Genomic DNA, 27791 nt, shown 5'->3' with positions numbered 1-27791 from the left:
TGAATAAATAGCTCAGATGATAGAGCATGAGACTCTTAATCTTAGAGTCATGGGTTTGAATGCCACATTGGGTGGAAGATTCCTGCATTGCAAGGGGTTGGACTAGTTGAACCTCTTGGTTCCTTCCAGCTCTACAATTCTATTATTTTATGAACATCTGGAAGGACACAGCCCTGTATGAACAATAATATGATCTCTATCCCAGTCCTATATGAACAATAATCAGTCCCAGGGAAATTCATGCAGAGTAACTGTTCAATATCACTGTTTCTCTCCTCTCCTGTAACTCAGAGAACTCATCCTTATCTTCCTTCCACAGGCAAGATCAGGGAAGATCTTTAGCTCCGGGTCCCACCAACAGACTCAAAACTTTGGCTGAGCTTTAAGCTTTCCATCGCAATGGGCAAGTTTTCTACTTTACCTGTTCTGGCCTATTGCCTGGCCTGCCTCATCCTGAGAGTCTCCAGCCAGACAGCAGTGAGCTTCAGGAATACCCCCATCCCCTTTGAGGTTCTGGATCAAGATAAAGCTTACAGTCTCATTCAGCCTGGAATATTTACAAACTCCAGAGCCACCACCAACCATTCAGGCAACCTTATTGGAGATGCCATCACAGAGGGCCCACAGCTGTCAGTCATGTGTGCTAAGCCGACAGAAATCCGGCAGGCCTTCAAGTACATTAACACGTTTGTGTCTTGCACTATCTTCATTGTGGGCATCATTGGGAATTCCACCCTCCTGAGGATCATCTACAAGAACAAATGCATGAGGAATGGGCCTAATGTCCTCATTGCTAGCCTGGCTCTTGGGGATCTGCTCTACATTCTCATTGCCTTGCCCATCAATGTATATAAGGTAAGGCCCCTCTTGGCCAGGGTTGGGAAAGAGGAAGAAAACACCCAAGTTTGGATGAGTTTATTACATCACTGCAATGCAGTGCCTGAGGAATCAAGACTCTTCAGCAATAAACAGTGACCACAAGTTAGGTGACTGCCATATATACTAGGTTGAAGATGGGACCTATCCAGGCAGATGGGACCAATCCCTTGTGCAAGGAGGGTGAGTGGGAGATGAGGCCCATCATTCCCATTCTTGTTAGCCTCCACAACTTGGAATAATAATAATAATAATAATAATAATAATAATAATAATAATAATTCATTACTTATACCCCACCCATCAGGCTAGGCCTCCCCAGCCACTCTGGGTGGATATTAAAAACATGATAAAACATCAAACATTAAAAACTTCCCTAAATAGGGCTGCTTTCAGATGTCTTCTAAAAGTCAGATAGTTGTTTATTTCCTGGGAGAGCGTTCCACAGGGCGGGCACCACTGCTGAGAAGGCCCTCTGCCTGGTTCCCTGTAAAGTCACTTCTCACAGTGAGGGAACCGCCAGAAGGCCCTCGGTGCTGGATCTCAGTGTCCGGGCTGAACAATGGGGGTGCAGACGCTCCTTCAGGTATACTGGGCCGAGGCCATTTAGAGCTTTAAAGGTCAACACCAACACTTTGAATTGTGCTCGGAAATGTACTGGGAGTCAATGTAGGTCTTTCAGGACTGGTGTAATATGGTCTCGGCAGCCCCATGTAGAGAGGATAACTTCTGATACAGGAAGACTTTTCTGTTCCTAAGGGTCCCCATGCAGATTTGAAAACCTGGATCTCATAGTGTTCTAGGTTGCACAAGGAAATCCTCCATGAGCAGAACAGGTTGGCTGCTACATATGTTTGCCTCCCTGATCATGAATCACAGTTGGTGCAAGCTTCAGAGCAAGCACACTCATTCCCACTCTACGTGACCTAATTGTGAGGGTTATTAGAACACCATATTAGGGGTAGCATGCAACACTCAAAAGATGCTTCTCTTTTGGGTAACATGAGGGATAGGGAAGAAATCTGATTTGGCTCACTTTTTAAGGTGAACCTACCTAATTAACACTTTCTGAAACTGTAACATAGGGATCCTTAGGAATGCTCCAAATTTAGCAGTGCAGTTCTCCAGTCCAACAGTGTGTCTAAGAATGCATATACTAGAATAAAGCATGCATGAAAAAGTGCATGTTGTGGAAAATAACATTTTTTAAAAAATTATATTTGAGGACATTGTAAAAAATGTGTATGCTAATCAAAACTGTGTATATATGAGCAGAAATTTGCACTGAAATGCTGATGAAATTTCAACAAACTGATGTTGAAATTTGGAGAACTGCAGTTATGATTGGAAAAATAAACTGAGAGAAACCAAAATTGGAAGATATGCCCATCTGTACCCCCATATTATGTAAATTTGTGTCTTCTTTTCTTATGAGCTATAAGTGCTTGCCGCATGTTGGGGAAGACGCAAGCACAGCAGTTTTTCCCTGTTTTGAGAGTAATTTATTTGGGGGAACATTTAGACACTGGATAACTCCCCTTTTCTCTGAAATGGTATAGAGTGACCATTAACAGATAAGTGAAGTCATGTACACATTGCCATTTAAAGAGGACTTTCCTTGCCCGACCCCCTAATATGACCCATAAGTCCAGAGCAGGGCTTCCCAAACTTGGGTCTCCAGCTGTTTTTGGACTACAATTCCCATCATCCCTGGCTACTCATCCTGCTGACTAGGGATGGTGGGAATTGTAGTCCACAAACAGCTGGAGACACAAGTTTAGGAAACCCCAGTCCAGAATCTAAAATTCCCTACTGCACCATGGTGCAGAGATGGGCGGTTCAGAAGCATTTAGGAAAGCTTGGTGTTTACTTCCAAGCAGAAGCATCCCTCTTTGAACTCCCTTCTTAGCCCTGCAGCTGAGGACACAATCAAGCTACTGTTTTGCATCTGAGAGCCAGAAGTTGGTCAGATGTCAGAGAAGCAGCAAAACTCGACTTTCGCATGTACTCAGCTGGGAAGCCTCCAGTGCAAAATATTTCTGTGAGATGTAACTGTTTGTGCAGGCTGACTTGGATATTTCAAGTTGTTTTGGATGTTAGCCAAGGCACCTCCTGATTACAATTAATCAGGAGGTGCCTTGGTGAGGAGCCAAAACAGTTGTGGACACATGGCATGTGAGTGTAGGGTCTCCTTCAGGGGGACTTTGTTTTGAAAGGGCTGCTACTCCTGCTTGCCTTCTCTGAAATTGGTACAGCAGCAACAGTCTATACAATCTGACCTTTGGTTCATCTTGCTTAGTATTGTCTACAATGACTGGCAGGATCTTTCCAGGGGTTCAATCAGGAGTCTCTCCCAACCCTACCTGAAGATGTCAGGGATTGAACCTGCGACCTTCTGCACGCAAGGCGGATGCTCTAACCACTAAGCTATGGGCCTTCCCAAGAACTGCCCTCCTCTCTATTTCTAGATGCAGAGATCTTTGTACATCCCTTGACTGACAGAGAGAAGGAATAGAAAGTTGAACAAAATCTTCCCTACGTTAAAGAAGAAAGGAGTGGTTTTATGAAAGAGAAAAGATGAGATTAAGTTAGATCTTTAATTTCTCTGCCAATTTCCCATGAAGGAGATGGAAGCAGTTCACAATACAGTGGTACCTCGGGTTAAGAACTTAATTCATTCCAGAGGTCCGTTCTTAACCTGAAACTGTTCTTAACCTGAGGTACCACTTTAGCTAATGGGGCCTCCCGCTGCCGCTGCGCGATTTCTGTTCTCATCCTGAAGCAAAGTTCTTAACCTGAGGTACTATTTCTGGGTTAACAGAGTCTGTAACCTGAAGCGTCTGTAACCCGAGGTACCACTGTATACAAAATAGAAGCAGCAATCATGAATGCAATTGTAGATTGAATTAACTGAAGCGTAGTGTCCAAATCACAGGAAGTAAGAGTTCTGACTTAGTTCTGCATTTTTTATGCAGCCTAGAGGTAAGTAAATCTTTTTCACTTTCTCTCTGTTTCTTACTTTTTCAGTTTTCCAATCTTAAATTCAGTTCAGATGCATTTCTTCATCAGTCTGCAATTTATTTATTTTTAAAAGAACAATCTTCAAGGAAATTCATCAGCATTTCTCCTAAAATACACTCCCTCCAAAAAAAAACCCCATAATGCATTTTTGTATGCTATTTTCACTAACAATTAATTCTATTGTTTTTATGGATCACTGTTGTGATGCCATGATGCCAAAAGTTTTTTATGCCCCCCAGGCCTGGCCCCATTTTATTTATTTATTTATTATTTTTTAAAATAACGTTTTTTAGAGGCTGCTTCCATAGGCCCCCTGCTGTGATACTGTGCTGCCAGAGGGGTTTTGTGGCATGTGTCCATTTTTAAAATAAAAAAATAGCAATTTTAAAAATTCAAAATTATTTTTAATTAATTATTTTTTTTAAATATGCATTTACTGCCCACTCTGAGAAGTAGCCCGCTGTGATGACACAAGGTCTTCGTGCCCTCAAGCCAGCCCTAATTTTTCTCCATTTGAAAATAGTGGTGATGGTCATGGTCATAATTTTACTAACCACTGACCACTCCCATAGATCCACTGCTGAGATTCAGTGGTGCCAAGTGTGCTATGTGACCCCTCCAAGATGAGCATTAGCTATCTGAAATATACTCAAGAGTCGAGAGTGGATTTCATGCTCTTTATTCAGCTCATAGTGGTGAGGAGGAATGGAAGTTCCCCCAGAATGTCTGCTTTATGTACATTATTTACACAGTGGACCCCACGTGATTGGCTAATTCCGGGATTCTCCTGTAGGCCAATCAGGTTGTGGATTCACTTCCACCTGGAGCTGGATTGGGTGGCTCCTGTGGACCAATCAGACTGCTGCATTCTGGATCCTATTGTTCTAGGACCAATCAGACTGCTGCGTTCTGAACCCTATTGCTCTAGGACCAATCAGACTGCTGCATTTTGGATCCTATTCAACTCAGTACATAACACTCTCCATGGTTTCAGATGGGAAATGGACATATTTCAGTAGCAGAGCATCTGCTCTGCATGCAGAAGTCTCCAGGTACAATCCTCAGCCTCTGCACATAGTGCTTGGAGATACTCCTGCCCGAAACCCTGGAGTACTGACAGTCAGTGTAGACAATACTAAACTGGATGGGCTAACTGCCTGACTTGGTATAAGGCAGCTTACTCTGTTTTAGTTGGGAGTCTTTTCCAGCTTTGCTAGGGGATAATGGAGACTGAAGTTAATGCCTTCTTCGTGCAAAGCATGCACCCTGCCCCTGAGCTCCTGCTGCTACTCAAAGCCCCTGTCTTGCAAGCAACCAGAGTCTGCCTCCTTTCTGTACACCCATGTACAGCCCACGTCTTCAGTGCCTGCATGGGCTGGGTGTTGGGAGCACCTTCTCCGACCTTCCGATCACAGGAACTTAGAAACATCAACACAGCATTCCCGAGGAATAGGTCCTGGTGCAGTGGACTCACATTTGATCACGTGAGCACCTGAAACACAGCAGAGTAACGGAAGCAAAGCTGTGGAGGTTTTGTTGCATACCTAATTTATTTCTTCTAATTAAACAAACAAAAGAACATAACAAACATGTACGAGAGAAACAGCTCTCTCATACTGCCAACTCGTCTCTAGACAGGTCAAAGAAAAAGACACACAGTGCTAGGGATGGAAGTCTGGAAGAGTAGCTTCCTCCCCCTCCTTTAGACAGAAAGTAAAACAAACATGATCTGGTGATCCTTGCAATGGGAGGGATGAAAATGCTGACACCTCCTCCCTGTACTCAGAAGATAAGCAAATGAATTGTTTGTTTTTCTAGCCCTCATGCAATTTTTTTCTGGAGGTTGGGCTAAGGGCTAAAGCAATTCATGACTGCTACCATTTCTATCTCTAAGGGGTGAAATAAGGGGTGAATTGGTGGGAATGAATGTTTGAAAGCTTTCCGAAGTGCCATGCACACCAAAAACTAACATCTCAAGGATAAAGATCAGCAGATCCCTTTCCCTGCCTTGACATATTAGCTTTCCATATGCAGGAAGGGTTTTGTTATGTACTGAAGTTCTCACCCTGGGCCAGCAGGGGGATACTGTAGATATATAATAATAATAATTTATTATTTATACCCCGCCCATCTGGCTGGGTTTCCCCAGCCACTCTGGGTGGCTTCCAACTGAATATTAAAAAAAGTACAGCATCAAACATTAAAAACTTCCCTAAAAAGGGCTGCCTTCAGTTGTCTTTTAAAAGTAAAATAGTTGTTTATTGCTTTGACATCTGCTGGGAGGGCGTTCCACAGGGCAGGCGCCACTACCGAGAAGGCCCTCTGCCTGGTTCCCTGTAACCTTACTTCTCACAATGAGGGAACTGCCAGAAGGCCCTCAGCGCTGGATCTCAGTGTCCGGGCTGAACGATGGGGGGTGGAGACGCTCCTTGAGGTATACAGGACCGAGGCCGTTTAAGGCTTTAAAGGTCAGCACCAACACTTTGAATTGTGCTCGGAAACATACTGGGAGCCAATGCAGATCTCTCAGAACTGGTGTTATGTGGTCCCGGCGGCCACTCCCAGTCACCAGTCTAGCTGCCGCATTCTGGATTAATTGCAGTTTCCGGGTCACCTTCAAAGGTAGCCCCACGTAGAGCGCGTTGCAGTAGTCCAAGCGGGAGATAACTAGAGCATGCAGTACTCTGGCAAGACAGTCCGCGGGCAGGTAGGGTCTTAGCCTGCGTACCAGATGGAGCTGGTAGACAGCTGCCCTGGACACAGAATTAACCTGTGCCTCCATGGACAGCTGTGAGTCCAAAATGACTCCCAGGCTGCGCACCTGGTCCTTCAGGGACACAGTTACCCCATTCAGGACCAGGGAATCCCCCACACCCGCCCGCCCCCTGTCCCCCCAAAACAGTACTTCTGTCTTGTCAGGATTCAACCTCAATCTGTTAGCCGCCATCCATCCTCCAAACGCCTCCAGGCACTCACACAGGACCTTCACCACCTTCACTGGTTCTGATTTAAAGGAGAGGTAGAGCTGGGTGTCATCTGCATACTGATGAACACCCAGTCCAAACCCCCTGATGATCTCTCCCAGCGGCTTCATATAGATAGTTTTCACTCAGATCCACATATGCAAATAAGGAATTGAAAGTGATGTTCAGTGATTGGATAGTTACAGCAAGTTGTTACTGTTGCTTTGTAGTGGAGCTCTATATAATCAGGTTGGCTGAACCCTTCAGTCCAGTTCTGCTCTGGGCCTGTGAATAAACAAGAGCTGTTTGAAGAATCACTGTGTTGTCTGATATGTTCACCCACAACTTAACAGGTTTATTATTATTATTATTATTATTATTATTATTATTATTCTGGTCCCATCTGCACTAAACATATAAAGCAGCATCATGCAACTTTAAACAGCCATAGCTTCCCTCCAAAGCATCCTGGGAAGTGTAGTGCTGAGAGCTGTTGGGAGAACCCATTCTCCGCAGAAGCCTGCAGTTCCCAGAGTGCCCTAGAGAACAGGATTGATTGTTAAACCACTGTGAATTGTGGTTCTGGGAGGGGAACAGGGGGTCCTGTAACAGCTCTCTTTGCCCTTAATAAACTACAATTCCCAGGATGTTTTTTTTTTGGGGGGGGGGACGATGACTGCTGAAATAGTATCTTAGCCCTTTAAATGTATGGTGCAGATGGAGCCTGTCATACCCATTAGACCCATTGAAATGGACTGAGGACCTTTTATTTCAGGGGGTCTACTCTATGACTAATGTTGGCTATCACCTATCGTCCGAGAATGGCTAATTTTAGCTGTTTCCCATGGCTTAGAACTCCAAGTGAGATACTCATGGAAGTTCATTCCTGCACCAAGCTCAAAGTCTTAATAGGCTGTGTATGACAACTGTTCTATAAACTGGACAAGTTGTTCAGGACCTAACACAAAGAGGAAATCTCATTCTGCTTATTGAATGGAATATCCTAACTGTTACGCAATTTATTTCATTAATCCATATTTTATTATTTGCCGTATCCGTGTAATCCAATATTTAGCGTGAACTGAAACAAAACTTTCCAGTCTAATTCAAAGTAAACCAGTCTGGTAATCAGATTTCCAAGACAGCTGATTCACTGATTTAAGAGCTTTTTAAAAAAGGAAAGAGGAACTTCCTCAGCCAGCGAATCATTTCTGAACATGTAAGGAGAGCTTTCATAAATTCTTCTAACAGTTTTCAAAACTGAGATGTTTTACCTTTATAACTATTTTGTTTCCAAAGTTCATTCATCTAATGATCAGAAATTATTTTCTGCTTTTCAGCTGACATTCTTCAAAATACAGCTGACTGATATTTTACATATTTGTTCCATGAGCAGAACACTTGCATTTCATACAAGAACTTGCAGATTTATTTTTTCTAGGGAAGAGGCTACACATAGCCAGAATTGTATTGTTGGACTCATAGGGACTCATAGGGATGCAGGTGGCACTGTGGTCTAAACCACTGAACCTCTTGGGCTTGCTGATTGGAAGGTCAGCAGTTTGAATCGCCACAGCGGAGTGAGCTCCCGTTGCTCGGTCCCTGCTCCTGCCAACCTAGAAGTTCGAAAGCACATCAAAGTGCAAGTAGATAAATAGGTACCGTTCCGGTGGGAAGGTAAATGGCATGTCCATGCACTAATTTTAGGTGCATCAAGGTGTCCCGTTGCACCAGAAGTGGTATAGTCATGCTGGCCACATGACCCAGAAAGCTGTCTGTGAACAAACGCCGGCTCCCTCGGCCTGAAAGTGAGATGAACGCCAAACCCCATAGTCACCTTTGCCTGGACTTAACCATCCAGGGGTCCTTTACCGTTTACCTTTGCCTTATTAGTTGGACTCAGTAGTGACTGATGCCCATTGTGACTGGTCCTCCACAGCCCCTCCCACCATTCACTACTGTCTGTGGCACTTCAGATGTGATTGGGTTCTGACTCCCATCAGCCAGAGCTACTGCAGCACTAGAAGCTGCAATGAAGAAATATCTGGAGGGCCACAGATTCCCTGTCTATAAACTAGATAAACCAATTGTCTGATTCTATATGAGGCATTTTTATATGTTCATTAAAGTGATCTTGTACAGAGCAGTTGCTACACCACTGAGTCCCTCCATGTTTGCTACTAGGGTGAGGGGATGTTTAGCATTTTTGTGTAGCATTTTGTTGTTGGCTAGCTTTGAATGGATGGGCATCAATTCAGCCTAGAACACCTACACAACAGAAAGAGGTGATACAATGGTGAAAGTGCAGAATGGGACTGTGGACTACAACCAAGGAACATTTTTGAACATTAAAAAGTACTCCTGGCAACCAGAAAGCTGGGGGTGGGCACCAAATTGTCAAAGGCTGGTGTATGGGTTTGCCTGATGCCCTACACATGCAAAGAAATGAGTACAAAGTTATAAGAATCCAGTTCTCCGCTGAGATGGCATGCTGATGATGTCCTTCCTCTCTTTCAGCTGCTTGCAGAAGACTGGCCTTTTGGTGTGCAGGTGTGCAAATTGGTGCCTTTCATTCAGAAGGCCTCCGTTGGCATCACAGTCCTCAGCCTCTGTGCTCTCAGCATAGACAGGTAACAGACCACCTTTGATGCCTCCTGTCAAGCCTGGTTAATTAGGTCCATTCAGCCATTCACTTAGCCAACCCTACCTATACGATTCATTGACCCTGTTCAGTCTTCCCTGGTGGATAATCTTTTCAGCCCAGTGGAGCTACACTGTCTTTAGAGGAGGAATGTGGTCCTGCAGATGTTGCCGGGCTGAAACTTCCACCTTCAACTCCCCTGCTGTATTTTCTCCATGCATTGTGTGAGAGTTTTCAGATGTGAGCAAAAGATTCCTGTGCAGCAGGGAGGTTGGATTAGATGACTCTTGTGGTCCCTCCCAACTCTACAGTTCTATGATTCCATGATTCCATTTGCTTTTTCCTGGGCTGCTCATGGCAGGTATAGAGCTGTGGCCTCTTGGAGCCGGATTCAAGGGATTGGCATCCCCATGTGGAAGGCTGTTGAGGTGACGCTAATCTGGGCAGTGGCGATCATCCTAGCTGTCCCTGAAGCCATTGCTTTTGACTTGGTGGAACTGAATTACCGTGAACAGACGCACTGGGTCTGCATGCTGGCCGCTGAACAGAAATCCAGCTTCATGACGGTATGTTCTCTCTTGTTCAGCCAGATGATTTGAACAACCAAGGGAAGGGATGGGCCAGTCTGTCAACTACAGCTTCTCATTTCCCCTATTTTAAATTCAGCTCCCCACATTTCCGCATCAGCTTGTGAATTCTTATTTTGTAAAACAGCTCTCATAGACAGCTTTTTTTGGTGCAATTTCCCCCTTGTTTACACATTTTTATATGCAATTTTCCCTAATACAAATATTGTTGCAAATCGTGGGTGGGGGTTGAGGTTGGATTACCCTTGTGGGCCCTCCCAACTCTACAACCCTATGTAGAGTTCCATGATTCTGGTTTGTTTTTCCCCTGGGCTGGTCATGGCAGGTACCGAGCTGCATTTTTGTATGCTATTTTCACAAATGTGTACATTTACATGCACACTTTAGTTTATGCATTTATTTATTATTTTACGCATTATTTGGATGGAGAACCGCATTCCTAAAATTTGGACAATAGGGAAATTTGAACAATGGCTGCGTTTTGGTTTGCATATTGCTTCGGAAAATGTGACTTGTGTAAATTTGCCAATAAATGCAAACTGAATCAAAGTGTGCATTCTTATGTTAAAAGTGTGCCTCAAATGCATGCAATGAGATGATTCCATTTGCTTTTTCCTGGGCTGGTATAGAGAGCTGTGGCCTCTTGGAGCCGGATCCAAGGGAATGCATACAATGCATACAATGAGGTGGAGCAGGGCAGAATAGCATGCAGTTAACGTAACATAAGAACATAAGAATAGCACTTGATTTCTTGGAGAAATCAGGCCAAAGGAGCCCCATTTGGTCCAGCCTCCTTTTCTCACAGTGGCCAGCCGAATGTGCACAAGATGCCCGAAAGCAGAACCTGAGCACAACAGCACCCTCCCCTCCTGCAACTCCTAGCAACTAGTATTCAGAAGCATTACTGCCTCTGACATTGGAGGCAGAGTATAGTCATCATAGCTACTACTCATTGATAGCCAATGGGATGCAATGGCACATCATCATGGGAGGGAAGGGGGTGGAACAGCTCAACAACTGAATGCCAGTGAAACCAGAACATGGTGGAATCAAAGGCTCAGTCCATCTCTGGTCTTCATGTGTTCCACAGGTGGCATAGGGACAAAAGTCCCCAAGGCAATCCCACCCTCCACACAACAGCTAATAACTCCCTTGGAGAGGCAGCTGCTTTCATTCCTTCCTTCCCTTCCATCTGCAGTTCTACAAGGATGTGAAAGATTGGTGGCTTTTTGGCTTCTACTTCTGCCTGCCTCTGGCCTGCACTGGCGTCTTCTATTCCCTCATGTCGTGTGAGATGCTGAGCAAGAGGAATGGCATGAGGATAGCACTCAACGACCACATGAAACGGGTGAGGTCCCCCAACCAAGGCTCAAGGGAACAAACCCTGTTCCTTGGCTCAGATACAAGGAATGACATCAGACCACCAGCTCACATGGCCAGGCTTTGTCTGCTCTGTTTGGCAGTGGCTTTCATAAGAAAATAAGAAGAGCTGTGCTAGATCAGGCCAAAGGCCAATCTGGTGTTGCTACATGGGTCAACCAGGTGCCTATGGGAAGCTCACAAGCAGGAACTGAGTGCAAGGTGCGCAGAAGATGGCCTGCTAACTGAAATCTCTTTCATTGCAATAGGGAGCCTGTGACTCTATGGGCATGTTTGGGCTCCACTGCCCATTGTCTGTGCTCATTGCCTGTATCTGGGGTGGAGGGAGTTTAACAATATCTGGAGAGCCACAGCTGGAGATGCCAGGGAATGAACATCTGAATAAATAGTGGCCTGTCCTCTGAATTTTAGAAGTAGGCTCTGATACAGAGGTGGCCTTTCTGGTTGGACAGCCTGTCTCCCTCATGCAACTGGTGAAATATGAACATCCTTCCCTTGCTTCCATTCCTGGCATGCAGGACTCTGGGGATGTTCTGGATATTCCCTAATACCAGAATACGGCAGTCATCTGAAGAGCTAACATCGTGCAGTGGTTAGAGAGTTCCTTAGCTTTCATGAGGTTGTTGTGGAGACTAAGAGAGGAGGTGGGGATCTGTGCATGCCACCTTGAGCTTCTTGGAGAAAAATGTGGTCCACAAATGCAATTAAAAAAAATAATTCCAGAAAGAGATTCCATCACAGCTTCTTGTCTTCTGGAAGAGTCAGTTCAGACTTCAGGCTGGACTATTATTATTATAACTATTATTACTATTAATCACTGGAACTGTCCGAAGTCCTGCATTTGTGGGCACAGTAACATAGTAAAGCAACTCCTTGGTCTCTGCCTCTGTATATCACTCAGCAAATAACTGAACTTTCAGCTCATAATAGTGCAGGATGAACAACAGAGAAACCAGGGCATGAAACAGCAATGGGGAGCAGAAAGACAGGAAAAGACAGGGCTTGGGTGTGAAGAATGGGGTTGATGGTATTGATTGATGTCTTTACCATATTATACACATGCTCATGTCATCTTTGCCTTTTGTTGCTCCTTCGTTCATTAACTTCAATGACTGGACTGCTGGTATTCCAGCGCCGGGAAGTGGCCAAGACAGTGTTCTGCCTTGTGGTGATATTCGCCCTCTGCTGGCTACCTCTCCATCTCAGCAGGATCCTTAAGAAGACCATTTATAGTCAACAAGACGCTGATAGGTGTGAACTGCTTAGGTAAGCTCAATATCAGAAGCTCCTTATTTTCTTCTTGGTGGTGGAAGAGATCTCTACCCTCCCTAAAATTAAAGAGGCCATTTCCAGTGTTAGAAATACAGGGAGCCACTTCATACTGATTTGGACCACTGGTTCATCTAACTCAGTATTGTCCACATTACTCTTAACCAAAAGCAAGATGTATGGGTGGTCCATACGGTGATATGGTGTAAGGGGTGAAGGAATGCAAGAGGTATAAGGGGATCCTCCAACATATAGGGCTTTCAGACTTACTCATGAGCTGTTGATAATGCATTTTGATCACTGAGATTTCCAGGCAAGACCAGTGCCAAACATTGGCATTGCAGGGTACCTTATGCTGGCCCAGACCTCTGCTGGGAACCCACTGCCAAACTGGAGACTCCCAGGGCACAGGAAGTTGCCTTTATACCAAGTCATACTATTTGCCCATTTAATCCAGCACTGCCAACTCTGGCAGGCAGCAGCTCTACCGAGTACCAAACAGAGTTCTTTACAATGACCCACTATCTGATGATCTTAAGAGGATACAACAGGGGGTTGAACCTCACACCATTGACATATGAGGCGTGTGCTGTCAGCCACAGCCCTTTCTACAAAGTTTGTATGACGGTGACCATAAGAATTGTCAAAGGATTGAAACATGCAGCTGCCATCATGCTCCCTTCTGACAGCACTGACTCTCCATTCTCTTCTCCACTCCAGCTTCCTTCTGGTCATGGATTACTTTGGCATCAATATGGCTTCGCTCAACTCCTGCATCAACCCCGTGGCTCTCTATTTTGTCAGCCGGAAGTTTAAGAATTGCTTTCAGGTAGGATCAGGATTGTGGTTATGGAGGTACAGGGGAAAGTCCCAAGTGCCCCAGCCAAGTTGTTACTGGGACGAGGAGGAGAAAACTTTATTGGGGCTAATTCTCTCTCTCTGGTGCAGATGTTGCTGTTATTGTTATATTTTCTTACTGAGCCTTCACCCTAGGGCAGGTTGTGATCCAAACACAATAATATTAAAACAAAATACTGCACAATATTATGAACAGATGTTGCTGAACTACAACTGCCATCTTTTCCAACCCCCTACAATGCAGGAATCCTGCCCATTAACCATGCCTGGGTGAGCTCAAACCACTAAAATTCTGATGAACAGCCAGATGCACTGACCCATTGTACCACTGTCATTGACCATTGTCCATGGGCATTGACCATCCTTGGTAGGACTGGTAGGAGTTACATCTGGAGGGCAAAAGAGTTCCCACACCTGCCATCTCAATATATTCTTGTTCTTCAATACATTTGCACATGCAGAACAAGTATCATCAGAAGTAAACACTACCCAAAGACATTTAAAGTTACCTCTTGGGATTTTTATTTGTTTGTTGCATTTATTACCTGCCTTTCCATTAAAAAATGTCTAAGGCAATGATCAACAATAAAATCCGCAATAAAATAATATATAACCCTTTTAACAAATAAGCACCACAATTAATCAGATGAAATATATTAAAGTGCTGTTGCAGTAGAGGCAGTGAGTGAGAGGAACCCAAAGGACTGAAACTGGCACACAGTTTTCTTATCACAATGTTAATTGAGTCCAAAGGTCAAAAAGCCAGATTTGCAATTTTTTCCAACATCCTGAAAAAATATCTCAAGGACAGCACAGAATGCAATATTGTCTCCTTCTTGGCCTGCCCTTGGTAGTGATGTCCCAGCCTCTCTCTGGGATGGGGACCTTGGCAGAGCCTTTATTTATTCATTACCTTTTCAGCCCAACCTTTCTCCTCCCAAAGAGCTCATGCTGGCATCTATGGTTCTCCCACTCCTCATTTTATCCTCACAACAACCTTGTGAGGTAAGCTAGACTAAGGAGACAGTGACAGGCCCAAGATCACCCACTGAACTTCATGGCTGATCCTGGTCCAACACTCTAGCCATCATTCCCTCCAGGTTTGTCATCTTCCTAGGGCTGTGGTGTAGGGTGGTTCTTCAGAAGCCCTAAACATCTCTGGTTTCTTTCTCATAGTCATGCCTTTGTTGCTGGTGCCAGAGACCAGCTCTTGGCATTGCACCAACAGATGACAAGGGCTCTGTTGGGAAGTGGAAAGCCAACGGGCAAGAATTGGGCCTCGATCGGAGCAGCTCCCACCTGAAGTACAGCTCTTCGTAGACGAGGAGATAAAGAAGAGGAGGGTCCACCAGGACTATGGAGATGGCCAGCCTGATTTTCCTTGTGGTTCCTCTTCAACTTCTCTGCTTTATTCTGGAAGGAACTGGCAGTTTCACCACCCAGCCCTTTGAAAAGGTCTTGCTCACCTGATGATCCATAGCCCCTTATTGCTTCCTTAACCTCCCTCACCCAATTAATGAATCTTTCTCTCTTTCTAAACAGCAGAATCCCTCATAAAAATAAATGGCAGGTTGGAGCAGACCAAAGGCGCTTGTAGTCTAGAGGTGGGGAAATTTGGGCCTCTCTGGCTGGTTGCTGATGCTCTCCCATGTTACACATCCCAACAGCCTTGCTTTGCACCATCCTTGGCAGCTTTTGCCTGATGAGAATGAGTCCCTGAATGTACTGTGATTGCGCTCCTTACCTGCCTGGATGGAGAGAGAGATGAGTAGGGGTGCGTGTGTGAAACCTTTTAAACATGCATAGCTGGAAAGTAGCCTACTGTACAAAGGTAAGAGTCAAATTCATTGTTCTGCCCACTTTTGCTGCCCATTTGCATGTGGCCCCTGTAAGGTTGCCTACTGGCAAATGTGGCCCTTGAGCTGAAAAAGATTCTGCACCCAAAGATGCAGTTGATGTATTAGGTTCCAATTTTCCCTGGATATCAAATAAGGGCACAGTTGGAGAGAGGGAGGACATGGAGAACAGGAAAGCAGAAGGGATGTGGTTCTGGAAGGGACAGAAGGCTGGAAAGGAACTGGACAATATAGCAGATTCCCTTCTCCCTCTTGCCTAAAGCCGGGTGAGTAGATCTGTAGCTAGGGATGGGAGGGAGAGAAATCTTATTCAATTCATGTTTAAAGCCAAATCTATCAAATTCACAACATCTGAAGCAGTATGAGAACCAAAACACAGCTGTCCTTGTGAATTTGCATGTGTCCAGATTCTCCAGTCAGTTCTGCAGCCAAACAATGTTTACAAAAAATGCATGTATTGGGGGGGGCAGTGTGCATAAAAATTGAATATATTAGTGAAGATAACCTAAAAAATGCATGTTTTAGTCAAAACTGAAGGCAAAAATGTGTTTATTAGGCACTAATACACTGAAGGAAATTCATTATTTTGGAAAAGATTTTTGCAAATTGCTGCATAAATGTGGGAAACTGAACTTAAGATGGGGAAAACGAGAAAGTGAAAGAACTAAAACTGAGAGTTATTTCCATCCCTTTCCGTAGCGGAGCAGACTGTGTGGCTATGGATTAGGATGAAGTGGTGGTAGATTTCCTGCTATGGCCCGTGCCTCTCCTACTTCCCCCTTTCACCCCTAGTCATTCCTACACTCCCAGGTTTCTATCTTGCACATGTGCAGGTAGGGATGATGGAGAAATTTGATTTTGTTCGCATTTAGAGGCAAACTTACTTGATTCGTACCTTCTGAAACAGTAGGTGAACTGAAACTCAGCCCTCCTTCACAATATTGACAAGTCTCTAAATTTCGCAGCAGTTTTTCACCCACACTTAATTTAACACACACCCATAAACATGCTAATAGCATACAAACATGTGTTACATGTTTGCAAAAAAATGTGTGTATCAAGTAAGATTGCTTACAAATATGTGTATATGAGCAGAAATTCACAATGAAATGCAGATGAATTTTCATGCAGATTTTTTTTTTTTAATGCTAACTGATATGTAAATAGGGAGAACTGAACTTGAGGTTAGAAAATGTGTCCTTGGACTATTGCACTGCCTTTTCAATGGAAGACAGAGTTGCATGTATGTATAGAAAACCTCTGATTCCAATATAGCTGGCTGCAATCATTATCTGTTGCTCCACCCACTTTTGTCTCTGGCCCCACCCACTCCTGGCATGTAGGCCTTGGAAGGTTGGCCAAGACGGAATGTGGTCCTAAGGCTGAAAAAAGTTCCTCACATTCTTTTTCTTCTTTGGCAATCACTTGTAGCCAAGTAGAATTGTCTTCCATAAACAAGGTTTTAACAGTGAGTCTGTAAGTGACTGTGGAGGCCAATTCTGGATCCACATGTCCTTCCACAGTGGGGGCATAGGTTTCCGGGCAGGAGTTGATCATATACACATGGACAATACCAACACTCTACCTACTGTGTCATCACTTCCAGAATATGGGTGGTATTCAAATACAGTCGTACCTTGGTTTTCGAACAGCTTAGTTCTCAAACATTTTGGCTCCCGAGTACCGCAAACCAGTGACTGTTCTGGTTTGAGAACTATTTTTGGAAGCTGAACATCCGGCGGGGCTTCCAATTGGCTGCAGGAGCTTCCTGCAGCCAATCAGAAGCTGCACTTTGGTCTCTGATTGTTTTGGAAGTCAAACAGACTTCCGGAACAGATTCTGTTCAACTTCAAAGGTACCACTGTATATTTTACTCAGAGTGGCTCTATTGAAATTAACAGATGTAATTTAATTATGTCCATTCATTTCAATGGATCTACTCTGAGTAAAACATAGTTGAATGCTGCTCTGCATATGTGACATCACTTCTTGTGAGCTGAAGCCACCAAGAAAGCAAAATATGAGATTGGAATGAGAATGCCTCTCCCACTGTAATGCTTTTGTGATCCACCATAGTCATTTTGTTTCATCAGCTTCTTTTCACCTCTTCTCCTGGACTACTTGGCTCTGAAGATAGCTCAGTCTTCTTTATTTTGGATTTTGCTAGCCTGCTGGTGTTTCAGTGCTTACCTATGTGAGTGTGTTTGTGTAGACAGTAGCTTATCTCTCATGCATGTATATATTATATATTGTACAGAAAACTATGTAAGCTTTTGGACTTCAATAAGGTAACTGTGAAACAGTTACAGAATCTATTCGATATTAAGTCTTCAGTCCTATGCCCACTTAGCATTTAACTCAGTGGGATCTGCTTCTGAGTTATATATAATGAGTTCATGTAATCACAGCACAAGTAAACTCTTAAGGGCTGTATCCAGTGAAGCTGACCCACAGAAATTAATGGACACGGCTAATTTAGCTCCAGTAATTTCAGCTGGCCTACTCCGAGTAGGATTTCGTTGGATACATTCCTAAGCTTCTGCTAGAAAAGATAGTGCTGTGATTTAAGAATGACAAGCAGCTGTAATTTGCTACAATATGACTGTTTCCATTCGCATCAGGCAGATGTTCAAGGGTACCAATGAGATTTGAACCTGTTACATTTGTGAATGTGATCAACTCATGCACTGGTGATCAGCACCGCACCTGGGCCTCCTTTTCCAAGTATTTTGAAAAGGATTTCTTTGCAACAGAATGAACGCATCATAATTTTGGGTTGTGACTTTATTCTGTAGTTTATGTAGCCGTGATCTATATTATGCTGAATTTCAATTAAAAGTTCATTGACTGTGCCTCAAACTTTTTTCTGGCTAATATGCTGACTGGCAGTTGCAAGCATTAGTAGTAATGGCAAAAGGCTTTAGCCATCCCCATCCATACTATAAGCCAACCACTTCCTAGTTGCCTCGATATAATTTATTCTATTTGTCTGTTTGTGATGGCTGGGTGCAAGGGCTTTTGCATAACTAGCTGAAAATAGCACCACCCATTCTGCAAGGAGGTGCCCACCGATGTCGGAAACTCCAAGCTTTACAAAAGTACAGCATGTGAGGTTGGGGGACCTGAGGCAGGAGCACCCAAAGAACAGAGTGCTCAACACAAATAGTATACAAAGTGGCCATGGAATGCTGGCTGGCTGGGTCAGAGAACTGGGTGCTGGGTTGCACTGCCTCAGAAACATCTCTCCCAAAGAGGGGGAAGGTGGGGAGTGGAGGCTGGTCCATTAGGGAAAATAGATCACTGCCTCACAAACTCAACCTGCTTTCTTATTTGCAGCCAGTTCAGAGGGTGGCTCTGGCTGTGTGCTTCCTCCTTCTTAGCCTTGGTGTACCCCTTGCAAAGTTCAGCAGGTTGGGGAGGAAACTAGAAACTGTCAAATCTGCCTGCTGTTGGTTCTGGCTCCACCTGCTGTTGGGCTCCTTCCTTTCCACCCAACCAGATGCAATGAGCAACAGCCACCACTAGCTGGGCGATTTCGCATCCCTTCCCAGCAGTTGTGCACTCAGCCTGAAGTCATTATCCTGCATCTGTTTTGCACAAAAAAGAAAACCCTTGCAGGGAGGAAGTCACCATGCTGCAGTTCTGCCAAGTCGTTAACTTTGTCGCAGTCTTCCAAGAAGTCACTTCCTCAGCAGAAGTGAATGTGAAATACTAACTTGAAGAACTAGGAAGGAGCGATATTCAGAAATACCTGGGTCTAGCTTGCTTCCTGACCTAACATCTGCATAAGCAAAGCACACCATCAAGCCACCTCCAGGGCCATGTTGGTCAATTTGTAGGTGAAGGAACAATTGTACGGCAAATGGTGACATTCATACCCCTGTCATTCTCCAAGCTCAGTGTGAATAAAATATTTCCCTATATGAAAGATTTAGAGGGATTCTTATTAATGGTTACATGGGCCTGGGAATCTACTAAATACTTCATACTGCTATCTAATTCATCCCTCTCGTATATGCCTCTGGAGAATGCAAACATAGTGCAGACAATCCCATGAGCCCCAGTGGCTGACATGGGAAGGAGAGAGTATGCTCAGCACGTACCATGTAATTGCTGGGCTTATCTGAACATGTTTTAAGCTCCCATACAAGGTCCAGAACATTGTCTCATGAGAAAAATCGTAAACAGATTGTGGGTTAATTTTGTTGCACAACAGACTGCATGTGCACCCTGTTGTGCAGTAAGCTTTCACTATCACAGCTGATTGGATTCCTCTTCTGTGCAACACTGACACTCGCTTGCTAGCACAACAGCCATTGTGCTAGCCGACAAAGAGCACTGGATACAGCCCTTTGTTAACAATTACTGGTGAACTGTTCTGGTTCCAGGTTGTGGATACTGAGGGAGGGGGCACCATGGAGGATGAGTCAGCTTCACTGCCAGGAGCTGCAGCAACTCTCCCTCATCACTGCTCCCATCTGCTTGCTTGCCATGCAGAGAGCAAGCAGGCAGTGACATCTGCTGATCCTCTCTCTCACCACCATCTGGGCCAAAGTAAAAGGCAGGTGAACAACCAGCAGGTTCCAATGGTGAAGTTGAGGCTTGGCCAGGGGCCCCTGTCAGGCTATCAGCAGGTGCCTGGCCATTGGTAGTGATGTGAACAAAATCTCCTTTTTGGGTGCTCCTAGTAACGCAGACAAGTTGGCTCAACTTCCCTGTGTCATTGACCTGATCACTGACCTGATGCTTTCTTGCTACCAGATACGAAACAGTAATTTTTAAGAGAATTCTAAACAGGGAGCAAAAGCACTTAAAAACAAAAAGCCACACACACAGTAAGTTGGAATGGATTCCATCATCCAAGGTTTATTAGGGGGGGAAACTTTACTCCATAAAAAACAAGACCCTTTCTTTCTCAACCCCACCCCCTTCCCACAACAAGACAATCCAATTTAAGTCACAGTGGTGCCATTATTTACTTATTTAATGAAATTTATAGACCGCTTGATTATGATGCTGCAGCATTCTGCAATAACTGCAGCTTCCAGTTCAAAAGGCACCCTCCCAATGTCAGACTCGGTCCTGAAGATAGGGTTGGAACCGCTGCCCCCAAATCACATTTGCTGGAGCCTGTCCAGGAGGATACCATGGTTAACAGCATCAAATGCCAATGAGCTAACAAAAAGCAGGAGCTCTGCAAAGGCCATTCATCAGAACAACCAAAGCAACCAAAGTTCTGTGGCCAGGTCTGAACAACAGATTGGAACTCAAGACTACACTTCCTCCATAGTCACATCCTTCTGGGCATTGTACTCTTCCACACTTGCCTGCAAGGGGGAACAAACAAAGGCCGTGGTTAAGGGATTTGTGGTCCACATTTGAGATGCAGCTGCTAGGGGGTGGGTGGACCAAAGGAGCTGCACCACAACATTCTGTTACAGTCCCCTCTGTTAGCTGTAATAGGTAAATAGAACTTTTGGGCTCAGGCTGTGTGCCTCTTCATCCATCCTTCTAATTCTGATATTCAAGCTGTGAGTGTCATTGCTTATGTAGTCAAATGGCACCACCCATGGACAAGAGGATGGTAATAGCAGCATTGGGGGGAACCCTGAAATATGTTCCAAGTTCAGAAGAAGAGAAAAACAAAGGGGAGAGGTTCAAAAACCATTGAGTACCAAACATGCTCAGTGTCAATAGAATGGAGGGTTGGGAGGGATGGAGAGAAAATGTAACTGAATCCTGCACCCATGCACTTCACACTGTAACAGGTCCTACTCTATAATGTATATTACAAGTTCTTAGTTGCTTTTGATAACATGTTGCACCTTGCTGAGTACTCTTGGGTGACCTAGAAAAACAACTGATAATTGGTTCCTGCCCTGCTCAGAACAGAAATGATGATGCAGCCAAGGACTGCAGCTGTGGTACCCCAAGAACAACAAAATGGTGCTCTGTTTCTGGCAGAAGGACCTCAATCCTTAAATTAAAATAAATACATTTCAAGAGGGTTGGAAAGGACAAGACCCACCTCAAATTTGCTGAGTACATGCTGGCAGACACCCCTGAGATCCTCCAGCCCCTTCTGGAACACATCAACAGCCGGTAGGCCTGCTATGAAGAAAGGGAAGCATTCAGAGTCAGGCAAGACTTAAAGAGGGTCCAGATCCTTCCTCTGCATTAATAGGTTCCTCCATTTTCAGGTGAGCCATGAACTTGTGAAACAAAACTGCCTGCAGGCAAAAGACCATAATAATTGCCTCCTATACAGTGGTACCTCTGGATGTGAACAGGATCCGTTCCAGAGCCCCGTTCACATCCAGAATCGAACGCAACCCACATCCGCGGGTTGCAATTCGCCGCTTCTGCGCGTGATGTCATTTTGACCGTCTGTGCATGCAGTGAAACCCAGAGGTAACGCTCTCTGTTACTTCCGGGTTGCTGCAGCGCGCAACCCGAAAATACTTATCCTGAAGCTACTTCAACCTGAGGTATGACTGTATATTTTTATTAAAGATTTCTTAGTTTACAAAAAAAGTGCATTGCCCATTTTTTCAAGCTGTGCTTTCTACAGATCAGTTTAATTTGCTGCGAGACATTAGTCTCCTCCTCCCATATGTCATTCATTAACAGCAACAACAACAACAATAATAAAAACATCTGAATAGCACCCTGGAGGGAAATGTACTTTGAAGCACAAGCAGTGTTTGAAACTCCAGTAGTAATGGACGCATTCTCTGATAGAGAATTTTATTATTGCAAGCATTTCCTGAACTCTTGTCGCAGTACACTGTGCCTAAGATTTCAATTTAAATTGCCTCTGAGGGCGCTGGAGGAGAAGTCCCTCTCCACCAGCCCTATGTTAAAGAGACTGCTGAAATGGGAATTCGAAGAGATCCGTAACCTGCCTGCCCGGGGGTGGGATGGGGAGAGCTGTGGGGCTTCAGAAAGCCCTGCCAGACCCTGTGCCGCTGTGGATGCTGCAGAGGTGCTGTTGCCTGGAGCCCCATCAATGCTGCAATTGCGAAGCTGCTTGTAGCTCCAAACAACCCTCTCACTTCACAAGGCAGCAGCAGTGTTGGGGAAGGGGAAGAACGGGAGGCTTTGCCTGACAGAGGGAGAATAGGAGACGTTTGTGGAAGCAGGATCGCTCCTGCTGCTGCCTTGGGAAGCAAGAGAGTTGCGGGGTGGTTTTGCACCCATACTGCCACTGAAGTGCCAAAGCTGCAGGAGCTGTTTAAGAAGTTGAAGCAGCAGAACAAGCAGCTCCGCATTTGAAGCCAAGCACCCCACTGTTCCCTGCCGCTGCCAGGAGCAGCCCTAGATGTGCCTCTTTGGGTGCTGCATGAGCCGGGGGATCTGCCGAGCACTGCAGCACAAATGCAACCAGAAACTGTGTTTCAGTGCCCCACAACCCAGGTTCCAGGCACTATGTAGGGCCTTGCTTTTCTTTCCTGGTTTCAAACACTGAGCACAACATAACATAGCCAATGGTCAGTGATTATGAGAATTGTGGTCCAACAACCAGAAGACCACTGGTTTCTGTTACACAAGATAGTAATATTATCCCTTATGTTGAAGCTGGGAATAGGACGGTGCAGAGAGTGAGAGTGACTGCATAAGGCAGGGACAAGATTCGGAACAGCATTTGTAACTCAGCCTCTTATTCACTAAGTTGTGCTATGTGCAAGCACCAATTCTCATAAAACCCACAACTAAATTCTGCAGGATTGCCCAAGCCTGATGGTGGGATATAAAGAACAGTTAACTGGCAAGCTTCCCGAAGGCAACAGAGCTCACCACAATAGGCCTCCCTGTTCGCCACGGATGCATATGAAATGATGCAGCTAATGACATATATAACCCAGGTGGATGTGAGGAATACACCAATCAGCCTTGTCAAAATAGTGCAGCACTATGTAAGAGGGAGCTAGACAATGTAAGGAAGGGAAGGACATCTCCACCTAGCTCAGATCATGGCACCTTGATCAGGTACTGTAAGGAAAGACCCAGAGCTGAGAGAGATGCTGAACTGTGGCTGTAAGGGACCATTTGTGCTTTAATATGCAATTTGCAGGCTAGTTCTGCTCAGAATCAGGTAGGCTACATGTACTGCATGTTGATTCTTGCTATGCGTGAGTAAAATGTGTAGTTTTCACCCAAACGTTTGTATATTGTCTATGAATCACAAAGAATAACTGTCCTTTAGCAAAATAGACCTCCAAGAAGCAGGCCTGCACATTTCACCTTTGGTCTGGATGCGGAGGTTTATTTTTCTTTCAGAAGGATGGGTGATGCTATATCCACAGAACTCCACTTCAGGGCTATGGAGAAATGAAGAGGTTGTTACTCATGATAGAGAGTAGTTGTGCTTGGATATCACAATAAGCTGTGGTTTATAGTGATGGGAACAAAGTCTACCCTACCCCCCAGGCTTGCATGCTTCCTCTGACTTGGTTGTGGCTTTTCATTTCAATTAACCACAGTGTAGTATTAAATCTTGTGTTAAGAATTCACCTCTACACCACCTTGTTCATTACCCAGCTGAGGAACAACCACCTTTTGAATAAACCACAGAACCAAGGAAACTATTTCAAAGTCCAGGATCCAAATTTAGGGATCCAGCATTTATTATAGCTATTGCAATAGGAAAGAGCTCACTCAATTCAACATGGTAATTGAGAAGGTCTGCCCTGAGGCATTCAGAGCAAACACTCATATAGTAGTTCAAACACAGTAAACATCATAAAACATCTTCATATGCATCAGGAAAGGTTACAGATCATGAGAAGTAAAGCACACGTGGCTCCAAACTGGTATCTTCACCCCCGCATCACCTTCGAGTGGCCCCGATGTGCCCAGAACATTTGACCATTTTAGGTCTCGGGCTGTCTGACATTACCCTGGCAATCTAGCCTTCAGTGAGGGAAGAGCATCATAAAATCCTCTTCCTGGGTCTCAGATAGCTTCAAGGATAGCAGATTTACATGCTGGTGCTAAAACATCATGCCATTTGTACCAATTTCAGAGGCAGATAAGGAGATGGAATGCCACATAGGAGGGGGCAGACTCACAAGTGCAGAACACACAAAAATCAAGCCTAATACAGTGGTACCTCGGGTTAAGTACTTAATTCGTTCCGGAGGTCCATTCTTAAACTGAAACTGTTCTCTTTTTTTTAATAAGATATTTATTAAAGTTTTTGGAAATACAACAAGAAGAATAAAAAAAATCATTTTAAACAAGAAAAGATAAAATACAAAAAAGAAAAATCAAAAAGAAAAAACAGAAAATTAAAATCTATTAAGCAAAAAAGAAAAATCAATAAAAAATACAGCACATCTTCCCATTACTGATCTTTCATTAGCTTATTTCCCTGACCTCCTCACACCTCCCTTTTTTGTATTCTAAGTCAATTATCCATTTCAGCAATAACCTGAAACTGTTCTTAACCTGAAGCACCACTTTAGCTAATGGGGCCTCCCGCTGGAGCACAATTTCTGTTCTCATCCTGAAGCAAAGTTCTTAACCTGAAGCACTATTTCTGGGTTAGTGGAGTCCGTAACCTGAAGCATATGTAACCTGAAGCGTATGTAACCTGAGGTACCACTGTACATTCTAAAAGGTTAAATACAATAAAAGTGAAACATTGAAACATTATTAAAATAATATACACCTAGGGTCTCCAATTCTTATATCAATCTGAACCCTATGCAGAACTTGATCTTAATTACAATTTGTTGAAGCAAGTCAACTTCATAAACTATGAATTTGACTTGCTTCAGACAAAACATAGTTAAGGTTAACCAAGACTGTCACATTTTGACAACATGACAAATTCTAGTTAATCAAAAACAGAAGCAACAATCTTCTGCTTCTGGATGAAAAGGGAGCGGGAGTGCCAAGAGGGAGCCTAGGTTCAGTCCCCTCACAATAAATCATAGTTGATCACAGTGTCCAAATATAACAGAAAAAGAACACTATCCGCAATGTGTGCTTATTGGAAGTAAGTGAAGATAAAGGCAGTCTTAAAGTAAACTGGTAGTGCACTTGAACCCAAGGCGATTTGGCAAAGGGAGAAACTGCCCCGTCTCTTGCACATGTGGATTGGTTGGGCATGTGTGGCTTTCAGGGGCAGGAAACTCAGCACAACTCTTCACAATTCAACAGCCACAGTGTTAAGATTGCTGCTCTTAGGGGCATTTCAGGTTAAGAAAAATACACTATTCTTTGCAGTAGTTACCTTACACACACACACACACAATGACATACATCCCAGGACATTCTGGGAAACCTAAAATGGCAGTGGGGAACTTAGCAGAGATTTGAAGAGCTACAGTGAGTTTTTGTTTCCTCCTCATAAATTGTTGGAATTATAACACCCCACCCTCCCACCCCCACATTTCATAGTGAATATGGCCATGACTAGGGAAGGGTCATTCTGCTTAGCTCCAGTTCCTAATCTCAAATTTCCTATGTCCCATCTAATTATATACTGAAATGAACCAAAATTTTCTGAACCAGCCAGATCCCACAGGTTCAGAATGGGCAAAATTAACCTGACATAGCTGACTCCTTTAGCAGTCCCAGCTACATCTGAACACACATAGGTGCTCCTCATAAGGCAATCAATGGCTAGCCCAGGCAGCCTATGTGTTGGCGTCACCTTTGGCACCCCGATAGGCAATAGGACTCTTTCTTACTTTTTCATGATCATGTATCGAAGGGAGTTGCCAAGGGTGTGGTCCTCATTGTGGAGCACAAATGTAAAACAGTTCTTATCTGTCCCATCTGCCCGTACCTAAAAGAGAAGTAGTGAAGATAAAGAAAATAAGGTCCCTGAGGACAACATAAGAAGTGGCTATATACCAAGTCAGACCATTGGTCCATCTAGCACAGTACTGTCTACTTTACACTGTTTGGTAGGGGCTTTCCAGGCTCTTTCAGGTGAGACTCCAGTTCTACTTGGAGATGCCAGGAATTGAACATGGGACGTTCTGCATGCAAAGCATGTGCTTTACCACTGAGCTATGGCCCTTCCATCATTTCTTTTAATACCACCTTTCCACCAAAATGGTATTGGTGATATACTGATTTCACGCTTGCAGTATGTCTCCATGTGCTAAAAGCGAGACAATTATCTGGTTAAGGAGGGCACTTTTTCCTGTTGCCAGTTGTGGATGGATTTTGGACAAGCAATAGTTTTAAAAAACATTTTTTAAAACACGTTTCGGCCAAGAGGGCTCCTGTGTCAGACCATCCACCTGACCTACTCCACAGGGTTGCTGAGAGGATAAAAGCAGGCAGGATAGAAGATAAGAACTAGGCAGGCCACACTGGGTCACATATGAGGAATATAAAAGTAAATAATGGCGGCATTGCTGCTGCTACTACTGCTAATGATAATAATAATAATAATAATAATAATAATAATAATAATGGTGTTTTTCAGCTGGCCATGCTGTGGGGATAACGTGTTACTCTGTTACCATAACAAAGCTAGTATAAATGCAATAGTAGAAATAACAACATTGTGGTGTTTTTCAACTCTGCATGGGCTGAGCAGGTGCCTTTCCCTTGTGCCCAGGGGATCTGAAAGCCGAGTTAATATTAATCTGTTTTAGCATTTTTACTTTTTTGTGTTTTAAAGTTGTTTCAATCTCTTTGTAAACCGCTTTTGAGGTTTCCCCCACTCCCTATTTACCATCAAGCGGCCTAGAAATTTTAGGAAGTAAATAAAACAAATAAATATCTGTTGTCCGCGGTGGTTCTCGCCGAATAAAAACAACCCGGTTCGGATGGCCACCTTCCCCGTCCACAGCCCCGGACAGAGGAAAGCTTCACCTGTTGGATGTCAGCCTGTCGCACCCCCTGTGGAGGGGCAGCCTTAGCCTGCCCGGTCGCCCCCGCCCCCCACCCGCCACGCGCTTCGGTCTCACCATCTGCAGCACTCGCGGCTTCTTCCCGTCCTCCTCGTCCCCCATCCTCTTCCACGCGAGGCCGCCAAGCGCAGAGGAAGACGGGAGTCGCGGTCACGCACGTAACGCTCACACACCCCCTCACGCACGCAGAAGCCCAACCTACCAGGCATCAGCTCCCGGCAGCCACTGCGGCAGAAAGTCCAAGTACAGGAGCCCGCGCTCAAAGGGCTACTGGGAATCGTAGTTCCTTAGGGAGGGAGACCCGCACAGGCACCAATTCCCTAAGAGAGCGGGAATTCGAGCTAAAAAAAAAAAGTGTGATGTGGGAGAGTCGAATGTTCACAAACCGCAATAACTTCGCCGCCTCCACAGAAAAACTGAGGAAGGAACCCGATTCTTAAGCTCGGCGGCAGCGAAGGGGT

At 44.5% G+C, this 27791-nt stretch overlaps 2 protein-coding genes across 3 annotated transcripts; one reads left to right on the top strand and one right to left on the bottom strand.

Moving 5' to 3' along the window:
• Positions 1 to 325: 325 nt before the first annotated feature.
• LOC128406658 (endothelin receptor type B-like) lies at positions 326 to 15893 on the top strand. The gene is made up of 7 exons (XM_053374205.1): positions 326 to 855; positions 9378 to 9490; positions 9863 to 10067; positions 11287 to 11436; positions 12601 to 12734; positions 13458 to 13566; positions 14772 to 15893. Exons 1-7 carry the CDS (start codon positions 400 to 402, stop codon positions 14913 to 14915), a joined length of 1311 nt encoding a protein of 436 aa, XP_053230180.1. The 5' UTR covers positions 326 to 399; the 3' UTR covers positions 14916 to 15893.
• A 4755-nt stretch (positions 15894 to 20648) lies between these two features.
• LOC128407012 (DNA-directed RNA polymerases I and III subunit RPAC2-like) lies at positions 20649 to 27513 on the bottom strand. 2 transcript variants are annotated; one of them, XM_053374976.1, is made up of 5 exons: positions 27388 to 27513; positions 26152 to 26249; positions 23696 to 23772; positions 21480 to 21562; positions 20649 to 20778 (listed from the first exon to the last, which is right to left on the bottom strand). In XM_053374976.1, exons 1-5 carry the CDS (start codon positions 27430 to 27432, stop codon positions 20725 to 20727), a joined length of 357 nt encoding a protein of 118 aa, XP_053230951.1. In that variant the 5' UTR covers positions 27433 to 27513; the 3' UTR covers positions 20649 to 20724. The 2 variants fall into 2 exon arrangements, with proteins under 2 accessions (XP_053230951.1, XP_053230952.1); XM_053374977.1 differs by having other exon boundaries at positions 21480 to 21559.
• Between the last annotated feature and the right edge of the window lie 278 nt (positions 27514 to 27791).

This window comes from Podarcis raffonei, chromosome Z, assembly GCF_027172205.1.
Source record: "Podarcis raffonei isolate rPodRaf1 chromosome Z, rPodRaf1.pri, whole genome shotgun sequence".
NCBI lineage: Eukaryota > Metazoa > Chordata > Lepidosauria > Squamata > Lacertidae > Podarcis > Podarcis raffonei.
Note: the sequence above shows the minus strand (reverse complement) of the source record. Positions and strands in the feature narration are given on the sequence as shown.